Genomic DNA, 27,457 nt, shown 5'->3' on the forward strand with positions numbered 1-27,457 from the left:
TAGCCTATGAAGTGGCGACAGCGGTTTTCCTCCCTCAATATCTGTCTGGTCCTTAACCATATCTCCGACGCCGTATAACCGTAAATAAAATGTGTTGAGTGCGTCGTTAAATAAACCATTTCCTTCCTTTAAATTGATCTTACTCTTACCGCTAAGATCATCGCAAGTGCACACGGGTACGGGAGGCAGTTATGCACTCAGAGACGGTTTAAGGATCCGCGGAGTCTGCAGCACAAATAACAGCGGGTACCCCCTTCCCAGGATATATATTTTGCAACCCCCTCGGTGAGAGGGGGAAATGAGCTGGGGAAATAAATGTACACATGACCGCGGGGCCCCCTGAAGTGCGGGGCCCGTAGCACGTGCTACATGTGCTACTAGGATAAACCGGCTCTGTGGTAAAAACATAAGAATTGGGGCACTTTTAAATCATAATATAACACTCGTATTTTCTGGGGGGAGGGGGGGGGGGGGGGGGCTTCCCCTTGACCACCGCTAGACACGGCCCTGGTATATATGCCTAGTTTATGAAAGAACATGGGGTTAGTATCAGGAGCGTTTACCGTCATGATAGTAAAATAATAAAATATGGATTTTCCTAACATAGGTACAGTTAGATTACATGTAAAAAAAAAAACGTTTTGAAACAATTCGGAATGTATTTAACGTTATGTTGTTAATCAAATAGGCATTGAATTCGGAATGTATTTAACGTTATGTTGTTAATCAAATAGGCATTGCATTCGGAATGTATTTAACGTTATGTTGTTAATCAAATAGGCATTGCATTCGGAATGTATTTAACGTTATGTTGTTAATCAAATAGGCATTGCATTCGGAATGTATTTAACGTTATGTTGTTAATAAGCATGGGGAAACGTCAGTTCGTTGATTATCATGAAATAACAGGGCGGACAGTTCTATGGTGTCTAAATTTACATCTTCACGCATTTTGTGTTTCATATCAGAAGACCATAAGATACTTAATGCTGTAATACAAATTCATCAGACTAATCGTAAACTGAACGACGAAACCGTATTCCGATATCAAAATCGTAGTTCTACACAAGACAGAGTCGAAAGGATGTTAGACAAAGTCGCGATTGCTTCCATGATTCACTATTAGGTGCTCGTATTTAGGACCGCCATTCCTCTAGGAAATACGTTACATGATGTTTTTCATCCCTCTTGCACCCCCAGTAGGAGGACTGCCACTCCCAGGATGCTTAGAAAACCCAAACTTGCACAGGATAAAGATTAGTGGAAGATATACGGCTGTGATGGCATGCACTCACGAATCACTGTAAAACCAGTGATGACATCAGGTGTTCTCGAAAGTGGTATTTTTAACATCAGTCACAGTTAATTAAATGATCATCAAAGTTTACTTAAGTTGGTCTGTGTTTTGAATGCTAGTATTATGGCCATCTGATAACAGCAAGCAATGTCTGGATGCAATAGAAAAGAAAGTACATGTACGTGTATTTTAAATTAAAAAATTGGTTAAAAATGTAATGTCAGTCACCCTTGAATTGCCCGGATATAAAAAAGTCTCGGAATACTTTTTTTTTTAGTTTTTTAGATGACCCGTGGTTACGTCATCAACTGTTAAAAGAAGATGATCATGATATGTGTCCAGAAAGCCAGCTTCATTCAAGATCCCCAGACAACATTCTGAAAAATAACATAAAATAAATAATTAATGTAATTTTAAAGAATAATCTCATTTAAAACAATCTAGAACATGTCCATATCGCATGCTACGATGACAATCAGTTGACTTATAAATTAAAGAAATACCTGCACATTATCCAGATATAGTTTATCATCATCATCATCATCATCATCATCATCATCATCATCATCGTCGTCGTCGTCGTCGTCGTCGTCATCATTGTCATGATGATCATCATAATTTTACATAATAGTGATGTAGCGGTAGATATTCGCCTGGGATACGATTGATCGCACTCAGTGTACCCATTGAGTTTTCCAAACCTACCCACTGTCCTACGGATGTGTATAAAGAGTAGGGTATGTGCTGTCTGGTCTATGAGAAAATGCATATAAAATCTCTAGTTGCTATTCAGTAGGAATAATCTATGTACTGGCAGCAACACAACAGTGACACAACAATAAAAATCTGTACTTCATAACGGGATAAGGTGTCATTATGCTAATATGTTTTTCATTTTATATTTGCATTAAATTTTTTAATTTCTTAAATTAATAATATGTATGAATTTATTTATATTTTCTAATGTACTTTGTTGTTCTTTAATGTGATATTCATTATTTTAATGTATATTTAAAACGTAGCCTGGTAGGGCAAACAAATAGTTTTAATTGTAAAAATAATCCTTTAATTGTCACAACGAAAATACATTTTGTATTGTATATATTAAATTTTAGCTATTTTCAATTATCAATTTTTTTGTTTTGATTCAGCTTTTTGCACTGGGATATATTATATTATGAACATACTGTCAGACGCATTTTATATATTTAATCAGGTCAGTTTATTTTATAGTGAAGACAATTTTAAGTCAGAGGGAAACATCATGCAACATAATATAATGTAGCTTATCGAAAAATAAACAATATTTTTTCTGTGCTTTCAACTGTTTAAAACACCCATGTCCATTTCAGCATTAAAATGCATTTTGTTTCTTCTCTTTCTGTTTGTTACAAGGTGGCTACACTTGTTGTTGCAAAATAATTGTGGATTTGATGGATAATGCGCATTCTTTAATATTACTGTGAAATAATAAGGGAGAATACATGTGTGTGCGTGTGTGCGAGCGTGCGAGCGTGCGTGAATATAACATCTGGATCCGCTCTTGTAAATTGTAAGCTTCAAGTAAAATTATTCTGCAGGGCATAATATTTCACGCGAACCGCCGTTCTGTTTTTAGTGTCGGTCACGCAAAATTAAATTTACGCGAACCGCAATTCGGTTACGTCGTGACCTGTAGACGTTCAGAAATTAAAACTTGCAAACACGATTACAGGAAGTTTATTATACAGTTGAGTATTGTAATTTCGAGACCCTAAAGTTTGACTAGTTATCCGACAAATGTTTTAGACTGATTTTTAGATATTCGATGCGCAGCAAACCAGTAGACAACGTTATATTGCAACAGTTGTAACTTGCGACCAGTCTAAACTAAATGCTCAGTACAGAGTGGAGCCAAACGTTTTAAAGAAATGTGCACGGACCACCAATCTAATTAAAATTAGCTCCATTGGTTAATTACTATTACCTGTGGATCTAACAGCACACCGTTGGAGCTCACGTCCTGTTGACCTTTCAGTCGACCAATCAAACCCTTACTTGCAAAATCATGCCAGTGATTTGAAAAGAATTTGAAAACATTCGGGATTATGCCGAGTATACGAAATGATTCGGGTGAATTACGAAGTATGCTGGAAACTAATTTCAATATAAAATATTATATAAAATTCGTTTTAAGATGAAAAAAAAACCCCGTAATGGTATAGCCATAAAATCTGTTTATACTAGTACACAATCCAGACTTTATTACTACACTTTTCCCCCTGTTTTTTAATGTGGAAATAGACCAGCAAGTTCGCCTATTGCATAAATAGTCTCGCCCGAAATTTTTAGAATTTGTATGCTCCCGAATAACGCTATAAAAGGCGAAGTGTAATTGGTCGATATTTAAATTGTTATTTATAGATGAAATGTCACCTGGACATGGGAGTCCACGCAATGCTGTTAGATCTACTGGTAGACCAGTAGAGCAATTTTTAATCGGATTAACGGACCACTGGGGGCGGCTAAATTATCTACTGCTATTTTATCTCCAAAGGAATATAAGACATAATATTTTACAAATGTTATAAACGGTTTTAACGTAATCAGGAATCCAAAAGTGTCACAAAAGTTCAAAAATACTAACATCGCATAATGACCTTTAAAAAACAAACATTTGGAACGTTATTGTAGTATAGAAGTACCATCAATAAAGTGAAAGTAACTTGGCTACCGCAAAACGAGAAAAGGAATGTGGAAGTGTATTTGTTTTGTTTCAGTATAGGGGCTGATATTTAATCCTTTTACAATATTGTTAACTTTAATAAGCATTAAAGAATCTGTTTTATAAAATGTTTTCTTTTGTATTTTGTTTTAAAACTTTAATGTTTGAGCTAAAATTATATATTTAAAATTTAATTTCAACGTAACTTTGAGGTAACCGATGAGTTAACCCACAGGTTACGCAAATTTAATTGACGTAACCGAACAATTGGTTACCTAGGTAAAAACCATGTGAACCGACTTCCGGTTACCTCAGATTTCGAAATATTGTCCCCTGCTTCTGCTGACATAAATATTGTGTATTTTAATTTATGAAGCTTTATTTTAAAGGTTTTTAGGTGTTGTTGTTTGGGAATTTGTGGGTTGTGTGTATTATTTCGTTTTTAAAGTTTTATGTTATTAAACATTATATTATATATCAATAAATTCGTTTTGTGTTTGTGTTTGACCCCAAGATGTTGACCATTAATTGTTCAGTATTTCCTGTGTAATTATTTTAATCGTATTTACTACTACTACTACTACTACTACTACTACTACTACTACTACTACTACTACTACTACTACTACTACTACTACTACTACTAATAATAATAATAATAATAAGATGATGATGAAGAAAAGCAAGAAGAAAATGATGATAAAGAAGATGATTATGATAATGATGATGATGTTTGTGATGAAAAAAATTCCATTTGTAAATTTCAACGATGCTTACCTCGAAGTCCTACAACGTACATAATGATGTCTACAGATTTGTAGTCTAGTATAACCTGTAAATAAGACACAACACCTCTGATGAGTTATACTGTTATTACAGCCACGAAAAATAATTTCATTCTGTTAAAATAGTACTTGCTCAGTTTCCGTTATTTTACACGATAATAGGATAAATTGCACACAGATACTACACATAATACAGACCACCAACATTGCATATTCATTTTTAAACATTGAATAAGAAAGACAATGAGTTTAGAAGACAAGATCGCAGGATAAACTAGCAATAAATGTTATACTTTCTGCAACCCCACATTGACTTCAGAGAACGACATATGTATTATGTATTGCATTATACAGATGGTACAAAACCGTAACCCGTGGGTTGGTATGTCATTATTTCTCTTTAGGTTGTGGCATCAAAATGGGTCTATACGCCTCCTTCCATTTTTACTTTATGGGACCGTTAAAATCGTCGTCTAAGTTATTCAAAACTTTATAACGACGACAATAGACTTATTTTCATTAGAAAATACACCCACTAATTTTATCGATTATAGATGACTAATTAACCAAATAAAGCCATAGCGCCCTTTGTCCAACACGCTTCCTGTCCTGGAGAGGAAGTCCAAGCTGCTGAATGTGTCCCCATGACAGCGTGCTTGAACCTTAATTGAATATAGGTTTGTCAAATTCTTCTAAGTAAGTCAGTAAGTCAGTAAGGAAGTAAGTAAGCAAGTACGTAATACATGTGGTAGTCGAGAAAAAAATTAATTCATATACGTACATATTGAAGCATACGTTTTGTATTTATAAATTAGTAAGGTGTTTTTTAAACTAATTGTAATTTTTATATTTAATGCTACTGTTACCTGTTTCAAGGTGTTCAACTCTCTCATAGTTAAAAAAAATACCTGTTTCAAGGCGTTCAACTCTCTCATAGTTAAAAAATACCTGTTTCAAGGCGTTCAACTCTCTCATAGTTAAAAGTTATCTATTGTCAGGCATTCATTCTCATATGGTTAAAAGTTACCTGTTTCAAGGCGTTCAGCTCTCTCATAGTTAAAAGTTACCTATTGTCAGGCATTCATTCTCATATGGTTAAAAGTTACCTGTTTCAAGGCGTTCAACTCTCTCATAGTTAAAAAATACCTGTTTCAAGGCGTTCAACTCTCTCATAATTAGAAGTTACCTATTGTCAGGCATTCATTCTCATATGCTTAAAAGTTACCTGTTTTAAAGCGTTCAATTCTCTCATAGTTAAAAGTTACCTATTGTCAGGCGTTCATTCTCATATGGTTAAAAGTTACCAGTTTCAAGGCGTTCAGCTCTCTCATAGCTAAAAGTTACCTATTGTCAGGCATTCATTCTCATATGGTTAAAAGTTACCTGTTTTAAGGCGTTCACTCCCATGGAATCAATGAAGCTGACGCCGGACATGTCGAGTACAACCCGCTGTATGGAGCTCGTGTTGCGCTCAATGAGAACCACGTCACACCCACCTTCGTTATCAGCGTGCTTGGTGCCGTCATTTTGGGATTCCTGCAAGTTTTAGACATACTTTTATTTCATAGCATTTCATTTTCATTTTTTCTTCTTCATTTATTCTCCTTATATCCAAATAATGTTAAAGCACAATTTCCAGGACAGGGGTAAATGATTACTTGTTATTGGCTAATGAGAGTAATGTTGGTATTGGCTTGCACCTCCCGTTTACTGAGCCGTTAACATTCAAACTAGGAGATACTCGATATTAGGAGTACCTCGGTAATAGGACGCCGGCACTGGAATGCGAACACAGTACCTACTAGTCGTTAGGCCGAATTGCTTAACCACTAAGCTACTGTAAGCATAATGTATAAGGTAATTTCTCAAAATTAAATGAAATCTACTCACGTTCGCATTATTTCTGTCTGTACATGCATAAAGCTATTTATGGCCCCTTTCCACGAAACGATCGTAGCACTATTATCGTCGTAAATATATACCATCGCAACTATAACGATTCCCTACGATCGATAGTCCGTTTAACCACGCTATGTAGCTTTTCTTTCCCTTTAGCTCAAGAGTCTTCTAGCCCTACTCTGTAATATGGAAACATTCCACGACGACCAAATGACCGCCCAGTACTGTGTCTAAAATACACACAATGTTCTAAATCTGATGACACAGACCTTAAATGTTAGCATTTTCGAGTTCAGTTATGACATTACACTTACATGGCGCTACTAGAGTAGAACGGGGACGAAATGGCCATTAGCGTATGCAAAACATAATTAAACTTACATGGCGCTGCTAAAGTAGAACGGGGACGAAATGACCATTAGCGTATGCAAAACATAATTAAACTTACATGGCGCTACTAGAGTAGAACGGGGACGAAATGACCATTAGCGTATGCAAAACATAATTAAACTTACACGGCGCAACTAAAGTAGAACGGGGACGAAATGACCATTAGCGTATGCAAAACATAATTAAACTTACATGGCGCTACTAGAGTAGAACGGGGACGAAATGACCATTAGCGTATGCAAAACATAATTAAACTTACATAGCGCTACTAGAGTAGAACGGGGATGAAATGACCATTAGCGTATGCAAAACATAATTAAAAAAACAAACTTTGGCAAAAATATGATTCCTTTGTGTACGTGTAGCAAGTCGGTTTAGACATATAACAGCATGCATAATTTATCAATGAAAGCGAAATAGTTTTCACCCAAATGAGTTTTGTTTTTGTTTAACGAAACTACTAGAGCACATTTTGCTTTAGTAATCACCGGCTGTTGAATATCAAACATTTGTTAAATCTGATATAGTCTTCAGAGAAAACCTGATACACTTTTACATTAGTAACAAGGGATCATTTATAGAACTTTATTTCCCTCATAGGCATAAATCTACAAAAACTATTTCTAGACTCTTCTTCCCTCTGGAACCGCCCTAAATACTCACATCTGATTTTTTGAATTTAATTTTGTTCGACTTGGCCTGTAGTTTCTTCATCTTCATGGGGTCTACACCAATCGCTGTAACACACTTCTTAACAAATATTTCAGAGTTGGCGAAATACAGAGGCGAGTTGAATGCTATATTAACGACACCAGCGTCATGGCATGTCTGTAAATACAGAGGCGAGTTGAATGCTATATTAACGACACCAGCGTCATGACATGTCTGTAAATACAGAGGCGAGTTGAATGCTATATTAACGACACCAGCGTCATGGCATGTCTGTAAACCAAATAGAGTTAACACACTGTTAGAATATAACTGTTATCTAGCACTTTAGCCCCTCATCAATACAAAAATTATAATTTACGTTACCATTGCATGGTAGTACAACCATTTCTCATTTTGGTAACAGCAAATGCGCGTGATCATCTGTTGATGCTTGTTAGTTGATCAAAACTAGTCTGTTTTAATTTTATATAAGTTACATTAGAAAAGAGTAAACAGAGTACATTCATGTGTCAACATTATTTCGAAATCGAAATTAAAACAGTTTATTCATTGGTACAGATATTTTATCAGCTTGGAGGTTAATCTGTGGCCATCTGCTTCAATATTATTTTTCTTCTTTTTATTAGTAGTCAAGGGGACGTAACTCATAGCTTTTGACCACTTAAGTCTCTATTTCTGTTTATAGACCTATTTTAATCACAAATGATTTTAATGTACTAAAATGAAATTTAATGCCATTCTGTTTTATATTAAAGTTTCTAAATTTAATATTTTTAGTATTCCTTTGCACATTTTATTTGTAAAAATGTACTATTTGTCTAAAACATATAAATTCATCCCGCAAAATTAACACTTACATTAATATAGTCGTCGACAGATCTGTACTGGGACGAGTTTGCTATCCTTTCTACTCTGGTAAAAGTTGATCTAAAATAAATTTGAATATACTTTTAACATATTTTAATACGATGAAAAATATTTCAAATGAAAAAATAAATCCTGTTTCAAAATATAAATATTTGAAATCTGAAATTTAAAATGGTATTTCTGCATATTCCTTGGTTCTCAACTAATTATACATAAGAGTTATCTCCCATGATTGCGTGTGACGGTCAGACATGACTTCAAAAAGAGAATATAATTTTCTTTAAATACCGAGTTTCTTCAAGAGTATTACGCATACATTAAAATAATTTTCACACACACACACACACACACACACACACACACACACACACACACACACACACACACACACACATGCATACACACACACGTACTTACGCACGCACACACAACTTTACCCTTTGCTTGTGAACAAAAAGGTGTTAAGATATTAAGGTGCGGGATTGGTCGAAACTCCACCTGTTCAAGCAAATGTTCGACTCCCCTATATATTTTGCTCGCAGGAGTCTAGAACCTAACCCTTGCTAAAATATTCTCACACGCGATTGCATAACCTCGATACTAGTAATGTCTAGACATACTATCTGTGGACGAGGTGGTGTAAGTTAGGACAGGGGTGTTAGTATTTATTGTAAATCAAACAAAGTGTCACCTTTGTGTTCGAATAGCGATGGTAATTAACGAATAAATGATTCCAAGTCCAAGGCCGACATCCGGGTTCAAGAATACTGTGCACATGAACGTCACTATCCAAATGCTCTGTAAAGAAAGAACTTTCGAAAATAACCGTATCCAAATGTTCAGAATGTATGACACAATCCACTTAAAGGGACAGGCCCTAGTTTCAACCCGTGAAAATTAACACTGAGTTTAGTTAATCTATAAACCTGTAACACATTTGGATAAAGTTACAGTTGAGTGAAACATGAGTCTGTGACTTTGAAATGGTGAAATACCCTCTAAAAATATAATAAAATTCGACTCTATAACTGTTACTTCTCAGACGCACGTGCCTTTTAAAAATTATGAGAAATGCATTTTGTGATATTAAAAACACCAGGATGGCCAAAAACACTTCAAATGTACGGAAATTGATAATCTAAATCATAAAATGTAAGTAAAGTATGATTTCAGTTATCAAAAACTGCTATAATAGTCAAAAATATGCCTCAGTGTAGCCAAAAATATATATTTTAAAATTAATTCAAGGAGATTAAACTCATGGTTAAAAAAGAATAAGTACTCGATCTTTAGCGTGACCAGAAGGTCAAGTATTCGTGTATTCTCGCGGATGCCCACGATACGTCTTAAATGAACGTGATTGTATGGGCACCAGTCAAATTGTTTGCGAGCGCTGATTTGTACGTGCAATTATGGGCGTACGAGACAGCGGAGAAAAAATATCAAAAACATTTTTGTAGTAAAAAATAGTGAAAACATAAATGGTGAAGCTTCACCCATGGAGATCAGAGGCGGATCTAGAGGGGCACTGGAGATCGTGCATCTAAGCATTTTTTTTAAAACTCAAGCCCTGCCACGAAATCCTGTGCGGTTCAGTATACGATGGATCAGTTATTCCCAATAGTAAGGCGCATTATGTAAACATATTAATGGTGAAGTAACCGGAAGGACAAGTACTTACGAAATCATATTTTGATTTTCTCCACAGAACTTTGAGCTGCAATGTCTGTCTGAACATGCTCCTGAGGTTGACCAATATCACAGAAGATAGAACACACTGGAAATAATAGACCTCGCCAATAACAAATATATCAATACAGCACATTTTAACTTCACATTATTAAATCTTAGTCCATCAGATTGAACTATTTATTGAAATTCTTCTCGGTTTTGAAGGAAAAGTTGGAGGGTAGGTGGAATTAATGCATAATAGTCAACGTAACTGGATGATCTTCATTCATTGTGGCCATCAAACCTATAACTGTCAATTTTAAGCAATTTTTGAGCACAAAGGTCATCTTAACCTTGAAACTTGATAAATAAAAACAGCGTCGACTGTATAGTTATATGACATGATTTATCAAAATATTCATTTTAAAATACTTTTCAGACTTATATGCAATTAACTGGATTTTGGTTCAAGGACGATATCCTGTACACACAACACACCTCTCCATAAAGGCGTTTAAATGGACTGGGTGGAAGCTGGTACTGGGTTCACAGCCCTGCCGGCCTTATGGCCGATGGTTTAACCATTTAGCCACTGAGAGGTCAGGTCGGGTCATAGGGCTTAACGTGCACATTCAGAATAAGCGGCTGTGGCGCACGCCTGTCATGGGCGCAGGTGTCGGCCCATGCCGGCTGCTCTGTCCAGGACAGGAAAGGGTTTGGGGTGGCTGGGAGGAGGGACGGCATTTGTGGTGCTATTGAATTTTGAATGTTTCGCAGAATTAAGTAAAATGACAATGAAGTAATTTTGGTGCTTAATTTGGAACAAATATATAAAACTCAGATAATATGTTTCGCTTGTAGTGACGACTTCTATTGTAAACTGAATTATATAATTATAGGGGTCACTTTATTATCCATTATACAAGTGATTTTACTGATGTAGTGGCGTATATTTAGGAGAGTTTTGGGCTATCCTGGCAGTGTACTTATTTAATATGATGATGCATATACACACACAGGGTGAGCTTCTCTTGTTTCATTCTCCTGCTAGTGCACTATTATAATTTGCATAGTAGAGAAAGTTTGTTTGACTCCACCAGTAATATATTGGTCTACTATGATAATGTATTTAGCTCTCCGGTTAGTCTATATATAAATAACTATGTGATAAATAGAATCTCACATCCGTGCTAATTTTATTACAGTGGGTGTGTGGGGGTGGGGTGGGGTGGAGTGGATAGAGGATATATAGTGGGAACTAATAATTCCATACTTTCTCAGAAGCTCTTGGTATCGTATAACAACAAATGACATTATATTCAAATCAAACCATAAACATTTTATTTCAAATTAAGTATCCATCAGGGAACCAAAATGCAATACTTGCATAAAATATAGTAAATAAAGAGAACGAAAATACGAAGTTATGAAGTCCTATCATATAAACACGAGTCTTTTTTCTTCTTAGATGCACACGATTTTATCCATCGATTTTTTTCTCAGTGACATATAATCGAATGCTCGCATCTTCCTGTCTTCAATACATTTTAAGATATGATTGCGCATATTGGCAATGTTATATTTCACTGAGGGAGACATATCCTGGGCCAACTGGAAGGCATTGGCTATTGCAAAGACCCCACAATCATTCCCATTCGGCTGAGGCTGAACATCTAGAACTGTCACTGTTCAACAATAATTTACCTGAATATTGTTCATTAAATGACAGAATAACTAAAAATGAGTAAGGGGCGAATATTTTATGGGGGTGATTCTATTTCGTGGGTCCGGGCGATTCTATTTCAAGGGGGGAGGTTTTATTTCGAAATAGATTCGCCGGGGGGCGAAAATGTTACGGGGGAGATTCTATTTCGTGACACCGGCCTTATGGCCGATGGTTTAACCATTTAGCCACTGAGAGGTCAGGTCGGGTCAAAGGGCTTAACGTGCACATTCAGAATAAGCGGCTGTGGCGCACGCCTGTCATGGGAGCAGGTGTCGGCCCATGCCGGCTGCTCTGTCCAGGACAGGAAAGGGTTTGGGGTGGCTGGGAGGAGGGACGGCATTTGTGGTGCTATTGAATTTTGAATGTTTCGCAGAATTAAGTAAAATGACAATGAAGTAATTTTGGTGCTTAATTTGGAACTGTTCATCAAAAGAGATATGGAGCTATTAAGTAGTTTTGATTTAGTTTGCCGAATGGTAGCTCATACTCATATTCTGATATTTTATAAAGCTCATAAGTTACATAAAGAAAATATATAAATACACAAATACATAAATACACAGGTGAACAATGGTGACACAAAATGAAATAATGTGCATTGAAAAGTAAGAAAACAATAATTAAATAAATAAATAATACTTTTTATAAGTAAATAAATAAATAAATAAGATAACTACATAGTGTTGTTTCTTAACTGGGCAGCTTGATACTGGAACCTTGTCTATCTGGGGCCGTCATTGTTGGCCTCCGGTGGTTGCCCCATAATTTAGTTGGGTGATCATTTTCCCGGTTCTGCCATTAAAAGGGCATGGCCAATTGTTGGGGCAACTCGTGGGAGTCTTAGCCACTGAGTACAAATTTACCCCTTACATCCTCTCTCATTTGTTCATTAAAATCTGTTTCAAGCAAAATTACTTTTGAAAGTAAACAATGTCGATAATAGTATCACACTTTATTACACGTGACTGAAGTAACACAAAAGGAAACGCCGAGGAGATCGTTTTCCTCCTCAGAGAAACTATTTTCAATACATCATTGTTGTATTCTGTGTTTTAACAGTCAGTACGTGACTTGCCATGTAATTTTAGCTTCATCTCCATCTCAAGTATCAAAAGATCCATTTATTACTTTGTCTGCTACTTACGTTTGGCGGTTACTCGAGCCATATCATAGCAGTCGGACGATGTGAGAAACGGGGGCGGGGAAAGTGCCCCTGCACGCCCACTCTCATCCGACGCTTATGCAAATATATGTGTGAATGTTTAAGAGTTCCAGATAAAATATGACATATTTTTCATATTAATACATCACCGAGTTCAGCTAGACAGTGCAAAACAACGCTCGTTAGACTGGTTTATGCGCTTCACGTTCAACTGAACAACCAATCGACAACCGAACAACCTTGAACCAGTCAAAACGTTTGCAAACGTTAGCGTTGCTCGCCATCGCTGAACGCAGGGCTGGAGTGTTTGACCTACCTTTGGTAATGAGTAGAAGAGAGGACCCACAGCAATGACCACGATGAGGACTATGATGCAGGAGGACAGGGCTGCCACCTTGATATATTCAAATACAAACACATGTATGAATACACACACACACACACACACACACACACACACACACACACACACACAAACGTGTGTGTGGACACAGAAACGTATATTTTAGACAATTTTTATCATACATTTTATTCCACAAACCTCGCCGTTTAAGGGGAGCTATAACTCGGCAGCTGTTTTCCACCACTCCCCTAAAACTAGTTCAAGGAGACTAATTTTGTTTAGCTCCTGTTAGGTTGTGAATTAAAAAAAACCCACCCAAAAACACCCCCCCCCCCTAAAAAAGAGAGACATCAACAGTTATACAAAAGGATTACACATTGGTGCCCAATATGGTAATATTTTAAATGGCTCCCCATAATATAAATTAGGGAGCCATTAATTGCTCTCCTAATTTGTTTCTAGGTGAGGTCTAATATCAGTATTTTATTTTACATACATTATCTTAACACATTGCTTACAAAACTATTTTCCGTCAATTTTATTAGTCTTTTCGTTGATTTGCTGTTGAGTTATGTATCCGTCACATATCTTTGATAGCTGTGTATATGTCTAATATTGTAATAGTTGTGACATATCTAAACTATATGTGTATACATTTGACAGTGAAATAGTTATGACATATCTTTGATATCTATGAATGTGTTTAACGGTGCAAAGATCGTTACATAGCTTTTATATTTGTGTATGTGTCTAACAGTGTAAAGGTCGTGACATATCTTTGGTATATGTGTATGTGTCGAACATTGTAAAGGTCATGACATATCTTTGATATATGTGTATGTATCTAATAGTGTAAATGTCATGACATATCTTTAATATCTGTGTATGTATCTAACAGTGTAACGGTCGTGACATATCTTTGATATCTGTGAATGTGTCTAACAGTGTACAGGTCTTGACATATCTTTGATATATGTGTATGTATCTAACAGTATAAAGGTCGTGACATATCTTTGATATCTTTGTATGTGTCTAACAGTGTAACGGTTGTGACATATCTTTGATATCTGTGTGTATGTGTCTAACAGTGTAAACGTCTTGAAATATCTTTGATATCTGTGTGTCTAACAGTGTAACGGTCGTGACATATCTTTGATATCTGTGTATGTGTCTAACAGTGTAACGGTCGTGACATATCTTTGATATCTGTGTATGTATTTAACAGTGTAAAGGTCGTAATATATCTTTGGTATCTGTGTATGTATTTAACAGTGTAAAGGTCGTGACATATCTTTGATATATGTGTATGTATTTAACAGTGTAAAGGTTGTGACATATCTTTGATATCTGTGTATGTATTTAACAGTGTAAAGGTCGTGACATATCTTTGGTATCTGTGTATGTGTCTAACAGTGTAAAGGTCGTGACATATCTTTGATATCTGTTTGGAGTCTTGTACCTGTGTTTTGCCGCCGGCTCCCTCCTGGACGACGCTCCGGGCGACAGATGCTGCCGTGATGTAACCAGCGAAAATAGATGCCAAAACACTGCCAGCGCCATAAGCGAACATTTCCTGTAAATACATCACACAGCAAATACATAAATACATTATATTAATATTAAAACAGTCGGGCACTTGCAGTAACGAATTCATGAGTGAATGAAGAGATGTTTTATTTAATGATGCACTCAAAACATTATAAATTTAATTTACGGTTATTTGGCGTCAGGCATGTGGTTAATGATCATATAGATAATGAGAGAAGAAAACCCGCTGCCGAAATAGTTGACGATCAGTATTAATAAGTGGGCCATTTAAACGATCATAAAGAGAGATTACCACATGTGAACCTGAACCCGATTCTGTAGCTCCTATATTTCGGATTCAAAAAATTTTATTTCTGAGATTTATTATTATTATTATTATTATTATTATTATAATTTTTTTTATTTTATTATTATTATTTTTAAAGATTTATTGCCCCCAGAACATAAGCAGTGAACAGGTTGGGGAGCCGTGGTCACTGCCTTACAAAGTACATATTTAAACAATAGTATCTAAACAAAATATGCTATTTAAATATGTTAATGCTTTCTGTGGTATTTATAAGACGGAAAGGGCGAGAGAGAGAGAGAGAGAGAGAGAGAGAGAGAGAGAGAGAGAGAGAGAGAGAGAGAGAGAGAGAGAGAGAGAGAGAGAGAGAGAGAGAGAGAGAGAGAGAGAGGCTGCAACAGCAGTAGATAAGTGTAAAGAAGTTGTGGGGATATTGAGAGAGTATTAGAGAATGACATTTTAATTAGTACTCTATTTCCAAGTGAACTTCCAAAGCATTATTTTAAATTAAAACATTCTTTCAAAGAGTGTTTTATAGGGTGTCCATTGCTTATGAAATGCTTCATAGTTGCAATTTTTGTAATAAATATATTTTTCTGTTTCAAAATTATTTTGTCGAATATTTTTTGCGGCATTGACATGTAAATTTCTTTTTTGTATTTTCATACTGTAAATATAATATTTTATGTTAATAGTCAGCCAATTAAAAAAATCACCTTTTTCGTTGTTGATCATGCCTAATATAACTATGTCTCTGCTTAGAGTAATATTAATTCCAGTTTCATTTCTTATCCATTCTTCTATTGCTTCCCACAGAGAATGTACTAAACTACATTCAAATAATAGGTGTTGTATGGTTTCAGGTGATTTGTTGCAAAAACTGCAGGCATTGGAATCAATATAATTAATCATATTTAGAAATTTGTTAGTTGTAAGAATTCTGTGTATGATTTTATACTGAAACCAAGATAACGTTGTGCTTTTGACAGATATAAAGGGTAGAATGTAATATTTTTCCCAATGATATATATTATAGATATATCCTTCTTTAGAATATTTTATTTGTGATTTTGGAATGGTGATTTGAGCGTTCAGTAAATCATATATATGTTTGCAACCTTTCTGATCAAAACCTTTAAGTTATACGGAAGAACAGGATTTTGTAATGCTATAAAAACGTCATCATTTAAATTATCTAGGTTGTAAATGAATGATTTTATAACAATGAAGCATATTCCAGAAAATTGGTAATTATGTCGTATTTCTCTATGTTAGAAAATCGCCTTGTTCATTCAACAAATCGTTAATAAAGATAATACCTTTTGAGATATATCGTTTTAGTATAAATGACTTTTTATCTATACATATTTTACTGTTAAACCAGATATTGATCTGGAGAATATCATCTACGTTTACTGGAATTTGTTTTTCTTGTATCCTTAACCAACTAACCAATGTGTCTCTCCAAAATGTATTTTTTATTGAACTTTTTTTTACAGTATAGAAAATGGTCGCCATATATAATTGAATCACGTGTTGATATATTTGTAGAAGCTTCGAACAAAATGGTCCATTTTGGGTTATTTAAAAATATCCGTCGGATCCACGAACTTTTCAAAGCGGTCATAAAATTATTTATGTTTATCATTTTGATGCCACCATTTTTATAGTCTTGCGTTATTAAGTTTCTTTCTTCAACGTACCTGGTTATATGTGTATACTTTACCTGGTTATATATGTATTCAATTTACCTAGCTATATGTATTCAATATACCTGGTTATATATATTCAATATACCTGGTTAGCGTTGACCGTGTACTTGTTTTTCAGAGCTAGGGTCTTTGCCATGGACACGGACTGTGCGAAGGCGATGATGCCGATGATGATGGCGTCTCCGATCAGATGACTCACTGACCCCATGTCTGGAATAGTCGGGGCCGGGATTCTGTAGACAGAACATACAATACAGTGTCCAGATATGTAATACACATCCGTGTAATGTACTCGATCAAATCTTTTCATTCTTTTTATATGGTTTAGACTGATAACCGTGCCCTTCTTTGATATTAAATTGTTTAAAGTAAAAATGGATTACGAGAGTATGTTTTCAGTGTTACTGTAAAGGAGAACGCATGTCTGTTAACATTTAAAGTAACAGAGCCCAGTTTGAGCAACCGCTAAGTCAAGACTGGTCATAAACAATTAAGCTGTCTTTAATTGCATTCATTAAAATGCACCATACTAGGTTTAAAGATGCGACCTCAGATATATTTTCGTTGTTTTTAACCATTATGATTAGACCACTCATATTTCCCTGTGACACGACACTCATAGGTATCCATTAGACGCCGTTGATTCCCATGGTGACGTAAAATTGTATCAATTAGCCGTTAATGTTCAAAATGCGGGGAGCAGTTTATTAAAACTTTGGTTGTGCGTTTATTTCCAATTGGGACAAAACAACAAAACCATTAACACTTTCAAAATCGTATCTCTGCTCAGGGCAGTCTAAAGGATGTTTTGACAAGGTCGTGGCTGCTCCTATGAATGTAAAGTGTTTTGTCTGTCACTTCCCTCCATGATCAGTGTATCCTACTTCAGAGGAAAAAAAAGAAATACATATTTAACAACGCACTCAACACATTTTATTTACGGTTATATGGCTTCAGACATATGGTTAAGGACCACACAGATATTGAGAGAGAAACCCGCTGTCGCCACTTCATGGGCTACTCTTTTCGATTAGCAGCAAGGGATCTTTTATATGCACCATCCCACAGACAGGGTGGTACGTACCACGGCCTTTTATATACCAGTCGTGGTGTACTGGCTGAAACAAGAAATAGCCCAATGGGCCAACCGACAGAGATCGATCCCACACCGACCGCGCATCGAGCGAGCACTGTACCACTGGGCTACGTCCCGCCCCTACTTTAGAGGATGTCTGTCGTTTCCAATGCAGGTTATAAATTGGAGGTTGCAGCTTTAAAACATCATTTTATATTTTAGACTATACACATGTTATTGTAACTTTTTATTTATTTATTTATTTGTTGTTTATTTTTACCCCGCTGGAATGTGTCCTACAATCTGCATGCCGTAGTTTGCATTGAAATGGCCGTAATGGGAGGCAACTGTACCGAGTATAACCTGTAATTACAAGAGAAAACATTATTACACTCAAGGCTGACAATAAACGGTAACATAAATATCGTATTTCCCAACGCTATCTTTATGGCATTGGTCATTGAATGCCGTTATGACACAGTTTTGACGTCTTCTAGTTTGTATAGCAGACCCCCAGTTTGCGACAGGTGGGGTTTGTTTGACATCTTCTATGTAGTAGTAGTAGTAGTAGTAGTAGTAGTTATAGTAGTGGATTGCTTTAAGCCACGTGTTTCATATGGTGTATTTCTGACATTGCCACTTGCATTGAATAGTGAAAATATAAATATTAAATTGAATGGAAGAATAAATAAAAATGGCTGGATTTATGCTGGTTTATTCTTATAAATGGAAATTATTTATCATTTGTGTAATTCAGCATCTCTGTAACTGATTTCGTTGAATATTATTAACTTTGATACTGTAGTGATTATAATCGGCTTTAAGGCTGGTATATACTGTGTTCGCATCCCACTACGGTCTCAAATCCAAGGTTTTAAGACTCAGCGGGGAGGTGTAATGCCACTACATCTACCTATATCTAACCAATAACAAGCCGTCATGAAACTCAGTCCTGGGCAAACATCCTAGATAGCTGAGATCTTTGTCCAGAACAGTGCATGAACCTTCATTGGGGACTAATTCGATACTAACTACGATCAACTCTGATGGTACTAATTCGATACTAATTACGGTCAATTCTGATGATACTAATTCGATACTAACTACGACCAATTCTGATGGTACTAATTCGATACTAATTACGATCGATTCTGATGGTACTAATTCGATACTAATTACGATCAATTCTGATGATACTAATTCGATACTAACTACGATCAATTCTGATGGTACTAATTCGATACTAACTACGATCAATTCTGATGGTACTAATTCGATACTAACTACGATCAATTCTGATGGTACTAATTCAATACTAATTACGATCAATTCTGATAGTACTAATTCGATACTAACTACGACCAATTCTGATGGTACTAATTCGATACTAACTACGATCAATTCTGATATTAATTCTATACTAACTACGATCAATTCTGCTAGTCCTAACTGGATACTGACCACAATGAGTTCGATTGGTACGGGGATCCTCATCTTTGACTTGAATCGTTCGTTGATGAAAATCTTCACCAAGTAGATGACCAACATACTGATAATAGACATGATCACCGGCGCCCAGTTGATCTCGGCCGCATGCGCAAACAAAGCTACCCACGTCTGAAAATGTTATCAGTGTAAAATACAGGTTCGACGTGAAACATCAATCATATATTTTTGAATTATTCGAAAGATTAAACAAAATTTTAAAATGATGTATTGCAGTCGCTTGGACTACATATGAAGTCTTGGCTTTGCTTTTTGTTTAGTCGAGTTTCAAATGCGTCAAATAACAGTTGGAATTGGAAAGTTCCACTGATGATAAAGACAGTGTTCAGCATATTTTTCTCATATAAGAAAATAGTTTTATTTATTCATTTAATCGTTACAAGGTCTCATCCTAGTTTCTTTTTTATTTTCCAGACCGATTCAAAATCCAGGATGGTCGCCCTGGCCTCTTAAGGCCCTAACCAAGTGTTGTTATTGTCGGACCAATTTAAAATCCAGTATGGACGCGCTGGTTTATGATTAACAAGATATTTTCGACTTCTCAATTTTCACAGTGCAGATTTCAACCAAACATGGTACAAATGATTCTCTAATGGCCCTGACCAATCGTTAGTTTTCGCGAGGATTCGACATTCAATATGGCTGCTTACAAATGATTCTCTCGTGACCCTGACCATCACCAGTATATTCGCTATTCATATATTCCCAAATTATGTCACAGGTGTCACAAAATGTCAAGGCATATGCTGTGTGAAAGTTCACCATTTATTGGTTCGGGTCATAATACCAGGTGACTGAATCAGGCCCCATGGGCCTCTTATTACAAGGATTAAATTTTAATTTCTATAAAAATATTATTGGGAAAAAGGTAACCCAGTTTCATTCATTGTGTATATCAAGTTAAAATCAGTTAGAATACAGACTGCGCAGCCTGTGCAAGTGAATGTAAAGAGACATTCCTGGCTGTTTACCTGTTGTTACATGTTTCCGAATGATGGAGATATTATAAAGTATACATTAATGAATAGCTAATATTACGGTTCAGATCGTCCTAATCCATATAGCTTAAACTGGATTTTATTGGGGGAAGAAATTAGGCAATAAATCCAGATGGAACTAGTACAGACATCAGGACAACCCGACACGTACTGGTTATATAGGTATTAATATTCTAGTAATAAAATGTAACCTATACGTAATTATAATCTTGTTAAAAGCCCTGTTAACTTAAAACATAATATGCCAAAGTCAGGTATGCCCCTTTAGAGTTCTATTTAATTACGGAACATCTTTGGAAGGAAGGAATGAAATGTTTTATTTATCGATGCATTCAACACATTTTATTTACGGTTATATGGCGTCGGACATACGGTTAAGGACATCACAGATATTGCGAGAAGAAACCCGTTGTCGCCACTTCATGGGCTACTCTTTCCGATTAGCAGCAAGGGATCTTTTGTATGCACCATTCCACAGACAGGATAGTACATACCACGGCCTTTGTTACACCAGTTGCGGAGTACTGGCTGGAACGAGAAATAAACCAATGGGCCCACCAACGGGGATCGATCCTAAATCGATCGCGCATCAGGCGAGCGCTGTACCACTGAGCTATGTCCGGGAACATCATTGATGCAAGTCGCTGATGTAATGTTGATCGTTGTGTCTTTGATTTATTAGGTATGTTGTGTACCTCTCATCTTGTTAACTCACCTTCACCGCCTTGGACAGACCATTAGGTCGTTCTATCTTGATGCCCACGACGAGTTTCACCTGACTCGTCAACACTTGAACGGCCACCCCGGTCGTAAATCCTCCAATCAAATACTCCGACATAAACGTCGTCACGAAGCCCAGACCGAGTTTGCCAAGCAGCATCTGATAGGGTAAAACGTTTTAAATGTGTCGTCTGATAGTGTTATACTGCATACAAAACATAGATTAACATTCAACACATCTTGATCTTCTTTTTAAAATGATTGTACCATACAGAATAGATCATCTACAGTACTTCTTGTGAAGTGTTGTGATATGTTATGCCATCATACAAAACAGAGCTCAACACGCATTGTGGTAAAGCTACAGTCTCAGAAATGTGTATTTATTATTTAGCCTTTAGAACAGATCGTCTACATAATTTTTCTTCCCATCACGTTTTGAGATAATGTTATATAATATTAAAGATGAAATCACAAAATTATTATTATTATTATTATTATTATTATTATAAATTATATATACAATAGACCATCCACATTATTTTCCCAACTGTGATATGCAATTATTTTATATGTTTTAAAGGCAGTCGTTTAATTTAGGTGATATAAAATTCGCGGGTGTTATTTGTAAAACGTGGCGAAGAAATGCTTGTTGTACCAAGACAGTTGACTGTAAATGTTGGTGTGTTAAACAGTAATGGTACTATTTTGAATTAGCAAACGGTGTTATATGGCGGTGAGATTGCAGTTTTAAGTAAGTCCTGCACAAAACAAAAGAACGAAAACGTTTAATCCAGAGCAATCCTCTGTGTATGCTAAATGACACTATGTTTGTTTCAGGAAAGGAAATTAAATTACACATAATACAGATTGTTCTTGCGATTTAGTAGGGTGGGTTTGGGTTTTTTTTTCTTTTCATGAAATTTGTTTGGATAGCCTCAGCTTAATTTTATTAAATTAAAGGAGAAATGTTCCTTAAAGTTTGACCACAGCTTAACAACCAACAACCAACAGGATTGTGTTAACGCACCATAATAAGCCCGGACATGAGAGTGATTGCGGAAGCCATCTTGATTTTCTGGGCGTCAAACACTGCATCGAGGTCGTCAGTGACGTTCGTGTTGTTGGAAGATGATGCCATGAGGCTGCTGTTGACGATGTTAGCGTCAAGGACAGAGGAAAACATTAAACTGACAACAGCGATACATCCTGGAATAACATAAATAACAAAAAACATTAACTGCAAGCAGATTCATCTGTTTTCCCTCGGACAGACTAGGATTAAATGTATGCCCGAGAGATTTGCTACTTGGAAATGGCGTGATTTAATTTAGAAAGAAGATATTATTTAAGATTTAATCATTAAATTAGGATATTGGAAACTGGTGACCTTTGAAATGTCGCGAACATACAGTCCAACTGAATGAGAGTTTTGTTTTTGTTTAACGACACCACTAGAGTGCATTGATTTATTAATCATCGGTTATTGTATGCCAAGCATTTGGTACTTTTGACATATAGTCTTGTTCCATTATTAGCAGAGATCTTTTATATGTACCATTCCACAGACAGGATAGTACATTCCATGGCCTTTGATATACCAGTCTGAGTCATGGTGTACTGGCTGAAACGAGAAATAGCCCAAATGAGCCCACCGACGGGGATCGATCCCAAACTGAACGCTTTACAACTGGGTTACATCCCGCCCCCGAGTGCGAGAGAGAGAGAGAGAGAGAGAGAGAGAGAGAGAGAGAGAGAGAGAGAGAGAGAGAGAGAGAGAGAGGGGAGAGAGAGGGGGGGGGGGGGGGAGAGGCAGAAAGGCATTTTCCCTAGACTGTGGTTTAAAATTGGATTCAGATTTTTACTTTTTTTCTTTTACAAAAGTAACAAGTGATTGTGGGTGTTCCACCGAGTGTTTGACCCCGCAGTCAGGGGTAATAACCCACCAGGTACCACAGGGTCCTTGTTACGGTGATAACGATATAGCTTAGCTGAAGACACGCGCAGAGCACGACACTGTCAAATAGTTCCGTACCCGAGGGGTAATATTGTGGCTTCACCATTCATCTCATTGTTGGCCTCTATATAACATGTTTCATTTGATATGTCCTAACAAAACGAAATGTGTCTTTGTGTTACATGTGTGTTGTGTCTTTAAAAGCATTAAAAAGAAGGATGAATAGTAATGCTAATCCTCACCCATTGAAATATGTTTGGATGAGCCAAAGAAGAAATAGACGAAAGGCGCGAACACACTGGTGTAAAGTCCACACACTGGCGGCAAGGTGGCCAAACTGGCGTATGCCATACCTGCAACAACAAAACACATTTAGAATCACCATATTTAGCCTAATAACAAATAGCTTTAAATTGTCTTCAGTAATTTCTCTTACACGACCAATTGTTAGCTTTACATTTGATACGTATTCAGTCATAAGTGTACGAGACAGGTGGCGGACAACTGCCCCCTAGTGCTGGAGCAAATTCTCAAATTCATAAAAAAAAAATTATAGAGATATTCGAGCAAAATGAGCTGACTTGAAGCCTTTTTACCATGTATTTCCATCATTCTACCCTCAAAATAAATTAGTTGTAAATCATGTTAAAATGCGTATAGATTCGTTTGCAAACCTATAAAGCTGTTTTGGTAGTAATTGTAATATGCATAGATTCGGGAATTTTCGTTTAATCAAGTCCCCAACAAAAATGAGAGCCCGTTCGTCTGTACATATTTCGGTTTGCAAACTGAAAAACACTAATATAACGGTATCGATAGTTGCTTCAGAACACAATAGATGAAAGTCGTTTTTAGGCCCATTTTCCATGTGCGCGGAAAATGGATGCTTAAGCAAATCATTTTTATTATTATCAATAGAAGTGATTTTATGTGAGCGGGTTTGTGCGTCGTTTTTCCCGCGCTGTGTAAAAAAAACCCACCTACCCGACCCTTATTTTTAAATATTACATATTTTTTGGTTAATTATTCTGCGCTGCAAACGAAAAATTACCAACAAAATGATCTCGATTTTCGGGTCATAACAAAGAAATGAGAACAAAACAAAACATATCTTTATTGCATTCAAGACCACCAAGCGATGACATGAAAGGATCATATTTCCACTAGATATAGATTTTTTAAAACTATAATTACACTCATAAGGTAACAATTACCCGCAAAGTGATCATTTTTCCCACAAAAAGGGTTTCGCTACCACCGTTTTGAAACTGTATACGTGTGGACAGAATGCCTACAAGTGTTTTGTCTGCCGTGCCTGTACTACAACTCGGGGAGACAATGAACAAGAAACGCGATGACCCATGAAGGGGAATAACAAAACGTTCGGTGGAGAAAACATGAGGATATATTTTCACACATTCTGCTATAGAATAGTTCCTTAAGCCTATTCATTACAGTGTCATCTCCAGAGCTCGACGTTTACGGCTTCTATTGGCCCACATAATCGCGCTATCTTTGATTTACCGTATTTCTTACAATGGTACTAATATAACAGGCCTGTACGCAAAGGTGACAAGGAACAATGCGAAAAAGTACATCCATATATAGTAGAATAACGAATTTGGACAGGACATTTGTCATTGGCAAGTGTGTTTTTACAAGGTCCGGGTATCACGTTCCACATTTTGAAATTGAACTGCGGGGAAAGAGTCTAAACCATAACTTTGACAATTTGTATAATACAGCCAATTTATTTAGATGTCATGCTGCCGAAACGTAGGGAAAATTTCTTGACAAAAGCGATAAATGTAAAATTGCTAAATTTTAAAATGATGCATGATACAAATCATATTGTCAAAAAATTATACACGTGTTCAATTATGATTGTTACTTGAAACCGTGCGTTTCCAAAGATAGCATATCGCTCCCACGCAAAATGCTGAGTTCATGGCCTCAGATATATATTTTTCTTGAAAATATTTTGTAAGTCATTATTAATACTTTAAATAAAAACAAGGATATGTATACAATATGCTCTGGATGAACTATAATATGTTTATCCATTTAACAATATACAATAGAGTGCTGCGCTAATGAAAATCTATCTTGAGTCGTAAAAGCAAGAAATGACAGTTATGGGGGACCGGGAAAAGAGTGGTAGGTGGAGATGTTTTCTTACCAGATATACTTACCCTGTGGAATCTGCATTATTCCAACCGTAAAACCGGAAATGATGTCATTTGGAAGATCCTGCAGCACGTGGTATCCTCTCATGATGGACAAGAATGGGAAGTTGTTCAGGAAAGTCTTCTTGAGAGCCCGCTGGCTGCATGTTTTCCTGGCCCACCCCGCTGCCACTTCTCGAACTGTCCTCACTTCAGGGTCTTTACGATTAGTCTTCTCAAACTCCACCAAGTTACACGTGTCTGGCTCGGTTTGCTTTTCGTTATCCATGGTTCTAGTTAGTGAATTTGTCTTGAAATGTCCTTAAAATCAGTTGTATGTCCTATCCCATTGAAACGCAGTAGAATGATGGGTCTCGGGTTAGTGTACAATGCACACTATATATATTGTACGGTCATTCGATGTCTGGATAGTCTGTAAGACAATACGAATAAAAAGGAATGTTTATTTAATGTTATTTCAGTACAATGTGAAGATTACAAAGTTATATACTCTTAACAAAATCCAAAAATGGCAAACATTTAAACATTTATGGTAAAAAAACAAAAACAAAAAAACCCAGAGAGAATTACACTCTCTTGATGAAGCCGACACCATGCTGCCGAAACGTAGGGAGAAAATGGTGACGAAAGCGATAAATGTAAAATAATTAAAGTGGTTTTTTTTTAACGACACAACTAAAGCATATTGATTAATTAATCAGCGGATATAACTGGATGTCAAACATTTGCTAATTCTGTAACGTAGTCTTCAGAGAAAGCCTGCTACAGTTTACATTACCAGCAAGAGATCATCATTTATTTCCATTTTCCCACAGACACAACAGCACATACCATCACCTTTGATATACCAGTCGCTGGGCACTGTAAAAAGACAGTGGGTCCGTCGAGGAGGTTCGAGGGTATGACCCAAGGACCTCGGGCGAGCGCTCTACCGACTGAACTAAACACTGCCCACCAACACAATGTAAGAACATTATTGTAATAATTGGGTACACAAACAACATTAAATTGTCACGTTTTCAAAGTATCCCATAAGCTTAGGTAAATATGTGTATGCAATATTTATTATTATCAGATGCAAACTAAACTCCGTATGACCTTCAAGATGCATCATACATACGCTCGCTAGTACGCACATACACGTACACACATATGTGTTTGATCAGAGATGATTATCATTTTATTAAATGTATAAAATGTGGACTGCGCTATGGAGATAATCACGTTTATGCTTAACCTATTCTTGCCCTGTCCTTATATGGAAAGACATAAACTAGAGTTAAAACCGATTTTAAAAGAATCATCACGTTTCACAATAGCTTGAGTTTGGTTGAACTAGAAAACACGCCAAGAAAAACATAGAAAATCAATCGCGTCCATTAGGAGAAGTGGTTTAGAAAACATTTATACATTCAAAACACATTGGAGAAAAGTTGCTTGCTAGAGCTATTAAGAACAGTGATTTTTCTGTGTAACCCAATCCCTTTGCTACTTTAGATACAAATGGTTACGGATATAATTATTCAAAAGGGTACTCCCCCCAAAAACACCTATTATATTACTGATGAGGATTACTGTCAGTGTATTGATATTTTGATTCACATATAAATTTCAAATGTTTAACACATATCACTAAGTACAGTTTAGTGGCAACAATAGTATTATGTAATTGCAGTAAAAGAAGCCAAGCATTCGTATTTAATAAGAAGCGACCTTTAAGTGATAAGCACCTCTTGCAATAAGCCACATAATATAAAATCAAGTACTATATTGCTGTTTAATAAAGTTGTCACTTCATGAAATATATAAACAGTTAATTAATTGTTTAATACAGCTAATGGCGCAGAGAAATACATATTAGGCGTCGGAAGGTCAAAACAATTGGTGGGAGGGGGCAATTATTTGTTAATTTTAGGGAAGGGACGTAGAATGGTGGTAAAGAGCTCGCCTGAT

The 27,457-nt window shown here is 36.3% G+C and overlaps 1 protein-coding gene and 1 long non-coding RNA gene across 2 annotated transcripts; both read right to left on the reverse strand.

The window, feature by feature from the left end:
- Nucleotides 1–26: 26 nt before the first annotated feature.
- On the reverse strand, nucleotides 27–6,754 carry LOC121375476. The gene is made up of 4 exons (XR_005958315.1): nucleotides 6,677–6,754; nucleotides 6,170–6,322; nucleotides 4,779–4,833; nucleotides 27–1,674 (listed from the first exon to the last, which is right to left on the reverse strand). It is a non-coding gene; the product is annotated as an uncharacterized LOC121375476 (long non-coding RNA).
- Nucleotides 6,755–7,726: 972 nt separating this feature from the next.
- Nucleotides 7,727–25,772, reverse strand: LOC121374427 (sulfate transporter-like). The gene is made up of 10 exons (XM_041501529.1): nucleotides 25,511–25,772; nucleotides 23,561–23,671; nucleotides 22,392–22,570; nucleotides 21,357–21,521; nucleotides 19,599–19,754; nucleotides 18,418–18,500; nucleotides 17,148–17,295; nucleotides 14,976–15,089; nucleotides 13,490–13,567; nucleotides 7,727–8,017 (listed from the first exon to the last, which is right to left on the reverse strand). Exons 1-10 carry the CDS (start codon nucleotides 25,770–25,772, stop codon nucleotides 7,727–7,729), a joined length of 1,587 nt encoding a protein of 528 aa, XP_041357463.1.
- Between the last annotated feature and the right edge of the window lie 1,685 nt (nucleotides 25,773–27,457).

The sequence above is a fragment of the Gigantopelta aegis genome, chromosome 6 (assembly GCF_016097555.1).
Source record: "Gigantopelta aegis isolate Gae_Host chromosome 6, Gae_host_genome, whole genome shotgun sequence".
Lineage (NCBI taxonomy): Eukaryota > Metazoa > Mollusca > Gastropoda > Neomphalida > Peltospiridae > Gigantopelta > Gigantopelta aegis.

Coding starts and splice junctions, on each gene's coding strand:
- LOC121374427 (XM_041501529.1), bottom strand. CDS start 25,772: ATGGATAACGAAAAGCAAACCGAGCCAGACACGTGTAACTTGGTGGAG. Junction 19,755..21,356: donor GTCTGTCCAAGGCGGTGAAG/GTGAGTTAACAA, acceptor TAACATTTTCAG/ACGTGGGTAGCTTTGTTTGC. Junction 15,090..17,147: donor ACACGGTCAACGCTAACCAG/GTATATTGAATA, acceptor ATGTATTTACAG/GAAATGTTCGCTTATGGCGC.